Source organism: Ceratosolen solmsi, unplaced genomic scaffold (assembly GCF_000503995.2).
Source record: "Ceratosolen solmsi marchali unplaced genomic scaffold, CerSol_1.0 scaffold7, whole genome shotgun sequence".
Taxonomy (NCBI): domain Eukaryota; kingdom Metazoa; phylum Arthropoda; class Insecta; order Hymenoptera; family Agaonidae; genus Ceratosolen; species Ceratosolen solmsi.
Window position 1 is genome coordinate 11,965,516 of NW_011948413.1, and position 10,070 is coordinate 11,975,585.

Genomic DNA, 10,070 nt, shown 5'->3' on the forward strand with positions numbered 1-10,070 from the left:
GTTAATAATATTTTCCTAAGCATTCGTGATTTTCATTTTGTGAAAGCTAGTTGAATTTATACCTTCTCATAAGATCCTTACGTACATGGGTAAGGGGATGGTGTAATCGCCTTATATATATATATATATATATATATATATATATCTTATAAAATTGAATTGCTAAACTACATAAAACAGCAATTTAATATTATGCATAATATATTTTATAAAACTTCGAGCAGAGAACGTAAATTTTATTATTTACTTGATATTGTTATTAATGTTATTTATTCATTTGAATTTCAATTCATTGATTTCAGGTAATTTTAATCAGAAAATTATTTATGAAAACATTCATCTCTTAATTAAACAGATTAAATCCGGCCCGATAATAAAATAAAAAAGTAATACAATTACACAATAAATGTAATTAGAAAGCCATTGTAAATAGACAGCTAACGTATACATATAAGAAACATGAGCGTTACGTTCATGAAGTTTTGTAAGCGGAAGATGCTTTAAATTCTTTGATCGACATAATTAATAATAAAACTCTTATGGGCAGGATCCATAAGATCATTTGAGATGGTAAATAGTACCTCGTCCTCCATTTATCCGACTCAACTAACAACGGAGCCACGAATACCGGAGCCACCGGAGCCGACTTCGCGTTATCACGTACTCCCGGGGGACATAGAGCGCGACTTCTCACGCCAAATGGAACGCGAATTTTTACGAGCGCAGAAAGGCACGAGCAATCAGCATGACAAGGAAATTGAAGACGAGGACAGAGAGGTAGAGGAGGAAGATGAGGAAGAGGACGAGGAGGTGCAAACGAACGAAGTAGACGAAGATTTCCCGAGGTTCGACGAGCGATACCCACAAGCGACGAAACAGACCGAAGAGATGGTGAAAGGACCTTTTGATCCCGAGAGAATACTCGGCTATTCGCGGACGGATGAAGATCTGCCGATTTTGGACATGGAAAAAGAAGTGCTGCAAAGAACACTTAAGGACTACAACGCCTATATGAGCTCTAGTATGGCCAGGGTTGCCAATTCCGGCAAGTTAAAGGTAAATTTTTAGCCTTCAAACTAGCGACATCATAAAGCTTCTCTCTTAATTGATTTTTACTTTTGCAATTACATGTTTAGTTTAAAATAGCATATTATTAGATAATATTGATGCTGATGAGTTCATTATATGTATCTTGAATGGAAATCACTTGGAAAAAAGTTCATACAAAAAGAGACTAAATTTATATTTCCTTTTATTTAAGCGAATGTAATAACTTTTGAAAACTACCTAAAAGTGCATTTTGATTTTATTTATTGTTTTTGTGTAAATTGTATTCGTTGAAGAAAATAGTCAAACTCTCTTTATCAAAGAAACAGTCATTCTACCGTCTTATATCTGCATTTATCTCCATTATTTCATTATATTCGTAATAAAAGTAAAAAATGCGTGTCTTTTATTCGCTTTTAAGTATTATTACAAATGCAAATATGCATTATGTTTTTAGTAGAGTAATTATACTTTAACGGATATATATATATATATATACGTATAGAAATATTTTTAATACACGAGTTTAAATAAAAAAAAAAAAAAATTCCTTAATTTGTACTTTAAAATAGTACGACATAACGGGAGAGCTTGATTGGACAATTTCCATCGAGTAGTCGTTAAAAGAAAGTCTCGACGTGTATTTAAACTGACGTGAAATGTGCATTATATTGCCAATAATTTTGAAAAGAGGGGCTGATTACAAATTCCATTTCAGGATAAGAAGGACGGAGTTTACCAAGGAATAGCGAGAAAAGAGTCACCGCCCAGGACGCCCAGCACAACGGAGGCGGTCATTTTCTTAACGGACGAGGATGACCCGCGGGGAGATTTGTCGTGCATAAACGGAACATTTGTGCCAGCTCCGTTCATTCGACACGCCGTCATCAAATATGTTAAGTGAGTCTAGCTTGATTAATTCAAATTCGTTGCCACGATCGAATTGGTGATGCCTTTTAATGCACAGTACTTAAGTCCTTCCTACCTCGTACGCACGCGCACGATTAATAATCGCCGACTGTTTCTTATAATTACAAAACAATGATAAAAAAAAAAAAAAAAAAAAACAAAAATAAATCCTTTGAACTTTGTATTGTTACTATAATCTATGCATCGGAGGTTCCAGAATTTTGAGGCGATATTTCTCTTTGAAAGGAGTGATAGGCTTTTTCGAAAAGGAAAAATAGTCGAACGTAAAATGCAATGGGATAAGTTTGATTTACTTTTTGTCTTTTCGAGAAAATTAACATTGAAAGAAGCTCCGAATTCAGTTAATCCAATAGATGTCTTGATTAGATTTGCGAGATATTTTCTCTGACTTAAAGTAAGATTTTTAATTTGTTTAGCGAATTTTTTTTTTTTTTTGTCTTTTTACATAAAACAAATAATTCTATTGGACGATGGGAAGTTCAATATTAAATGGAATCTAAATTTCATGTTGGACCATCTCTCTTATTCGATAATATTAGCATTTCATTTTATGTAAATACTTTTTATATAATTAATATGCGCTGAAATTTTTATTGCAAAACATTATTGCTCTTATTAGTTATTACATTACAATGCTCTTCTTGCAGTATTATTTAGCTCTGCATAATTTAACGTTCAATTTCTTTAACGTCTCATAAAATCATGAATAAATTCATTGACTACAATGTAACATTAGTGTGTCAATATTATTTTTTGATTAAATAAGCCCATTTACATAACATGATACGACATATATTCGATTCTACATTTTAAATCGAGATAAAATTCAATTGCTTATATAATTAAAATTAGCGGATGTTTGATAACGTCGACAATAAAGAAATGCAATAAATTTTTCGAAGAACCTAAGTGATAAATGTAATCATATCGACAATCGAGCCTGCTCTTTTCAATCTAGGCATTATCAATATTAATGTAATTAATCATTAATAAATATTAAAAGAATTTTAAGTTTAAGTGAGTAATATTTTCAAATTCTTCTAAATAGGAAATATCGTATTTGTCCATTTGGGAGAATGTAATGCTTTCCATAAAGTAAAAAGCCATTTATCCAATGATTTATTCATATACCGTCGGCATTAACGTAGATTGCAATCTATGCGATACACATGTCAAGTTGAATAACGAAATACATAACTGTAATCCTTCGTTCCGCTCCCTCCCTCGCACCCTCCCCGCTCTATTATCCTCCTCATCCACCTTAAACATCCCATCGTCAATAAACACGACAAAATCTACTAATACGGTATTGGATTACTGAAAATACGTAAGCTTAAGTCGGCTATAAGACAGAGAGAGAGAGAGAGAGAGAGAGAGAGAGAGAGAGAGCAGCGCTCGAGAATCCTAGAAGCATTTTACCGAGGGCCTTTAAAAGTCGTGTGCAAGGCTGAGAATAAAAATCGCGACATAGTTAAGGCGAGCGAGCTCGATGATCTTGGCTGAAGCTGAATTGGCATTGTCGAAAGGTCGTCGAGACCGGGCCACGAGTACCTCGAGGCGGACTACGAGTGCGAAGGTGAATTCGCTATGACGAACAACGCGAGCAGCGCCCGACTCCTCTGTAGCAACAGACGCTGGATTGGTCACGTGTCCGAGTGCAGGTTCGTCGGCGACGACGAGGCCACCTGCGCGCGACTCGGATGCGAGCAGCTCTGCAGGATCGTCCAGGGTAGAGCCGCCTGTCTCTGCCGCGAGGGTTTCCGCATTGACGGCCCCAGGTGCACAGGTAAGTACACCAACTTGTTATTACGCCCGGGGCTCAGGATCAGGGTCACGACGATCTACAAGGCTTCGAGTCGATGATTTATTCCGTTCCTCTGAGCCTATTTTCTCGTCCGAGATATCATGGATATTATAATTACTTCTCTTTTATTTTTCTTGGCTCACCGAATTGAAAATAACATGCTTTTAGACGATTAGAGAACAAGCGATATTGTTTTTTATGTATTTATTTATTTTTTTTTTTTTTTTTTTTTTTTTTTTTTGCTTTTGAAACAAGACACCAAATGCGGTATTATGTTTCGCATTCACAATACAATGGGAATTTACCTTAGAGATAGATTTATTGAGATTCCATTATTATTATTACTGCTTATGAGGTGAAATAGTAGTTGGTATAAAATTATGGTATTTTAAAGCTTATATACAGTATTCTACTAATAAGATAAAATATAAATATCGAGGAAGTCGAGTAAGTGTAGGTTAATAGTAGTAATAATAATGGGAATATAAATATATGCTTAAGATATTGGAAGTTTAAGGTAGATGAAAATCTGCAAAAACATAATTATGAATTTTCCTAAAGCATAATATTCCACTGTGTTCATTGATTGAATTGTTTTGTACGGTTAGGTACAATGAGAATCTATTTAATTGCAGAGTAAAAAAAAGGAAGTAAAAAAACAAAAATAGTTTTTATGAAAATCCTGGTTCTACTATTATTTTTATTCTACATCGTAATTCCATAAGGAATAAAACATCTTGAAATTGACGTGGCCATATATATATATATATATATATATATTGTAAAAAGACTTAACGTATTTAATTTAATTAAAAATTCAGGTAATGATATTTTTATTATTATTATTCTATTGATAAACATTTAATTAGTAATATTCGATCTTGTGTGATCGGGATTCTATATCAAATGTCATTGAATTTACATTATCAATACGATATCAATAATTATTTGAAATACTATTATTTTGTGCGCTAAAGTATGTGATCCTTGAAAATTGATATTATTAATTGTTTATGCTTTCTCGATAAATCAATGAAAGTAGTCTGACAAATTGAACAACTTTTGCTATAAATTATATAACGATACATTAGCATTCTTTTTTAATAACTCATCTATTACTTTTCGCAAGTAAGAGTTACTAAATGTTGAAATGGAAATAATAATAAAAGCCATCGTATTTTCAAAATTAAAGATAATTCGTCAATATACCGAGAAAATCTCTTTTAACTTACATATGTCATGAAACTAATAACAGCAATACAACTGGAAAATAGAAATCTAAAGTAAAAATGTCTTGGTTATACATCTCAACCTGCTCAGAGTATAAAACGATACTTTAAAATATAATTTTCAGCATTAAATACTATGATGTATGTATTTGGTTTTGATAATATAACAGATTACCGTGAGATTCGGTTTAATGATGTGTCTCCGGTAATCATAATAAATGCTAAAAATTTTTATAAAAAATTATTAAACAGAACAACTAAAGGTATAGTGCCGATGTCATTTCCAATCTGAAAAAATCTTCGTTTTAATGCATTTTAACAAAAAACTACAACGTTTTATTTGTGAAAACAATGAGATTAAAGTGATCGATTAAGGATGGAATGGAGCGTGAATTGTCATACGTGTCGAAAGTCCAATAATAGGAAGAATGGGAGACGGAAAAATCAATTCCTATTCGAGTGCGAAAAGATTTGTCAATTTATCAGTAAACAAGGAAATAATGATACCCAAAGAGCAAAGAGTAGTGCGAGGGAGAGAGAGAGAGAGAGTGAGAGGGAGGAAATTTTAAACATACAATGTGAAATGTATTTATCGTGATTTATTGATATTATCCGTTTCGGCTTACGGCGTATTATTCTTGTTACTAGAGAGAATCGACTTGTCGGTAGAACGTATTTAAATAAATTTTATTTACATTACTCTACACGACTCGTTAAAATAGGATGACTTATCCTTTAGCTGATCAATCCATGACCCCATTGGTCTATCCAAAGTAGACATAACGTGTAGAAACACAATCGGGGCAGAAGCACACGAGGAAGAGTGTATGAGTGTATAGGAATTTTTACCAAAGTTAAAAATAGAATAGAAATGTATTTCGCGTTAGTATTGGAAGAAGGAGAAGTAGAGTAAAAATATCAGAAATAGAGATTTTACTAAAATGTAATATTATCGCATTAGTTAAAGTGTGCTAGCGAAAAAAAAAAATTAGCCAAATTTTCCAATATATGCTTCATTAATAAAGGAATTTTTATTTTGTTTTGCATTTAAAATACTTGCATGGATAAAAAGAAAAAAAAGTATATCGAAATTTATTTGTTAAATGCGACTTCTCTGGACTTTTGTCGCATGTATGCATAAAAGGAAAATAATGCAAAAAGCAAGAAAATATTCTTTATTTGAAATTTGACATTACATTCCCAAAGATATTATTTGTATCATAACTTTCAATATTCTGTTTGACAAATAGTATGTAAAACGAGAAATCATAGGCATTTAATACCTATGATTTGAATTACATATAATAGATTTTAAATTCATCGACAATTCGTCTTTTCATGAAATTCATTACATGATATATAGCAATTTACATTTGGAAGGAAATAATAGTCAAAAATATATTTTACCAAGATTCAAATCTATTTTCTACTGTACATTGTATTAGAAATTTTGCCATTAACATGCAATAGCTTCACCTGCTTTCGTAAAAGTATGAATTTTTTAATTTTCTAATACTGTAACAAATTTTTCAGAATTTTTCAAATCTTTATTTGAACTTCTTTATAATTTGTTCAAATTAAAATACAATATTTCAACATTAAATTATTTATGTCTTTTAGCCAAAAAAAAAAAAAAAAAATTTCAAAGTAGTATATCATTGAACAGTTACTCGCAAAATAGAATATCTCGATATTTATATTGCAAAATACGAATGAAATACGTTGTTTCGTAAATAGTTTTTTTAAAACTCGTCTTTTCAGAAAAGATAAATTATGTATGAGTGACTGTAGAAGTAAATATTTAGATGACGACACGAAAAGCGAAAAGTATGATATGTAAAAAAAAATCTTTTTTGTTCTTCGCTCCCCTCTCTGTTTCTTTTATTTACATAATATGCCAATATAAATATATTAAAGAACGCGATGCACATATATCAATGCATAAATGCAAAAGAAATTTCATTAATATAGCTGGTATTGTTTAACATAGCTAGTATTGTTAAAAATGACCAAGAGAAAAAGAAAGCAAATACTCTTGCATAACCAAGCGGATTTAACCGTGTAAGATTTTCTGTACTTTCTCTCTCTCTCTCTCTCTCTCACGAATATATGTATATATATATATATATATATATATGTGTATATATATATAGTATACAATATTTGAAAAAATACCATTTCGATCGTAATCAATTGCGAGTTGTCCTTTAAAAAAAGAAACATTTATTGGAATTCTTTATTAAAAGTTGTTATCTTGAACAATATTTATCCAAAAAATCAATAATATACTATTTCGTACGAACTACGAAGTAAAAAATATTTTGTAATAATTAATAAAATAATATTTCCATTATACGTAATATTGAATTATTATATATCATAAATATTATGGGTGAAAACTGAAATATTCAAAATAATGAATTATTATAAGAAAGTCGATGAAAAGACGTCATTGGGAGGGTAAATGATTTTCTTAATTAATTCAATAATATTTTGATCTATAAATATCTATAAAAAATATCAAGTTCAATATTGAATTTATGTAATTAATTATTATGCTTTTCATACATATATATATATATATATATATTGCTTCAATGGGATACCTATAAAATACGTTTATATTCGTTATCGTAGCCAAAGTAAAGATAAGCATACATCATAATACATAAATTTCTTATATATAACGCTTAGGAAGTAAATTATAATATAATCAATATATTGAAGTACAGCGTCAATGAAATAAAAATGAAAATTTATTCAATGGCAAAAGTGGTAAAACAGAAAAGCTAACTTCTAACTTCAATAATTCTTTTAAACTGAAAAGTCGTTTAGAAAAAAAAGAAACTCTGTTTCTTTCGTGCGATACTTTCTCACTTACTCCCTGGCAAAGAACTTAACCGGGCAGGGGTTAATCCTTAAAATAGGGTGTCGACCCGCGCTCGAGCCTGGCAATGCAAAACATCTACGAATTACCTGCCCACAGACATCAACGAGTGCCATGGGAACGAGGGACGCGGACCCTGCCAGGACACCTGTCGCAACTACCCGGGCGGTTTCGCCTGCTCCTGCGAGGGGCGGCCCGACGCCGTCCTCGCCGCGGACAATCGCACCTGCCAAGAGGTCGAGCAACCTGACACCGGACCCTGCAATTACGAGAACGCCGGCTGCTCGCATACCTGCCTCGCGAGCATGGGCCGCGTATTCTGTCTCTGCCCCGATGGATTCATGCTCGAGGACGACTGGAAGACCTGCCAGGGTACGTAGTTGACCCAGTCACTAGCTCACCCGGGTCACCATTTCAATACGTTCAGCCGAGGCCTCGATACTTATATAATCGTAGAAATATCGAGCTTCGTTCATTTACTTTTTCAAGCCGATCAAGCCCGATTGCATGGCTCATTAAACATTATTGCACATATCCATTGTATTTATTTTAAGAGATATAAATGATCGATTAATCCGATATAAAGGGCTTTAGTTTCGTTATTTCTTCTCGATTTATCAATTCCACTAGAAATAATTTTTAATACTCGGCTAGCATAGGCAGCAATTAGTTTTACATCAACGATACATCTCTCGTCCTGCTTATCTTTACACAGCCTGATATCGACAATTACTGGCTTACGTAGTTCGAATGAAATTTTTCTTCTCAATCTCAACGTTTACGTCCTGTTAAAAACATAACATTCACATCGACTGAATACATTTTAATAAAAATATTTAGCTGGCGTAATCTCTTCCCTCACTACGTACGATTAATTTTTTGTTCATATTATTATTTTTTTCATTTTATTATTTTCGGTTATCTGGATTGGTAAAATTTATGAATTACTTACGAAGATGTTGTAGGACAATTAAATATATAAATCAGTCTGACACCCTAGGGTGCGATCCTTGTTCCTAGAATGACAAAAAGTCAGCATAATAAAAGGATCGCGTTCGCAACCACTCAGTAAGAGTAGTATTTTCCACTCTGAGGATACAGGGGATGACGAACGAGAATCGCTCGGCTCTGCAACGATTATCGGCAGGAATTCGCGATGCGAGCGAGGGGAGCGTCTGCACGGTAAGCAGATATCCCGAGTTTTGCTCGCGCGAGGAGCCACCGGAATTAAAATGACTGTTAATCTCGATTACCCGCTGGAGATTAAAGCTCCTATCGGTCGGAGGTAATCTCAGGAAGTTCGATCGCACAGGTGGGAGCGGGAGCTTTCGCCTGCCCCGTCGAGTTTCGTTATCGTGCCGAGCAATTGTACGGCTGATGGGGAATCGCGATGAATCTACAAAACTGTCGATATTTTCGGAATTTTCCATTAGCTGTAAAAGCTTTAGCGAGACGACGATTGGCTTTAAGCGAGGGACTTGTATCGCGAGTTGAGTTTTATCATCGGCCTCTTGCATTTATAAACACTTTCAAATATAAGGCAATGACAAGTTATCGAGTGACCCGTACATAATTATACGTCGACACCAGTAGAGAATCGGAACCATTTCGCATAAAGTATTAGTACTTTAACTGCTATTTTGTTCGTTAGAATTAAGTGACATGTGTAAATGTTGAATCAGCCGTCAAAAAAAAAATTCTTATCATTTTTACTTAACGCTCGTCTCGGATTGTCGATTGCGGCCGCAATTATGGTTTTGCTTCCTAAATCGATGAATTCAAAGTTCATTACCTTTACGAATCCATAGTTAAAGTATCGATATGAAAGGATGATTGATTGAAGGAGAAAAGAAAAATAAATAAAAAGAAGGTCGCATAGTTTTTTTTTTCCATAAAAAAAAAAAAAAAAAAAAGAGGCATTGGATACATATCTTGTTACCAAAATATTACATCGATCTAACGCCGTCTTTGTCGTTAAGGCAAGATTCTCCGATGAATTTCCCACTACGACACTCCACTTCCTTCAAAATGTCTCGAACGGAGCTCGTCGAACAGCCGAATCTTTCTCGCGTCGTAGCACGTCCATAAATTCCCTGGGGAGCTGCGCCGAAGATATACTATCCCGTCCACGGGGAAAATTACGCACAGCCCCGCGAAATCAACCTTAGCTGGC

The 10,070-nt window shown here is 33.5% G+C and overlaps 1 protein-coding gene across 1 annotated transcript in view; it reads left to right on the forward strand.

Annotated features, from left to right (window-relative positions):
* The window catches only part of LOC105367693 (uncharacterized), a 71,587-nt gene that overhangs the window by 39,069 nt on the left and 22,448 nt on the right, over positions 1–10,070 (forward strand). The window contains exons 5-8 of the mRNA XM_011506462.1: positions 548–1,056; positions 1,766–1,947; positions 3,504–3,763; positions 7,997–8,269. Coding sequence (XP_011504764.1) covers positions 548–1,056; positions 1,766–1,947; positions 3,504–3,763; positions 7,997–8,269 — 1,224 coding nt within the window. The remainder of the gene's footprint in view (positions 1–547; positions 1,057–1,765; positions 1,948–3,503; positions 3,764–7,996; positions 8,270–10,070) is intronic.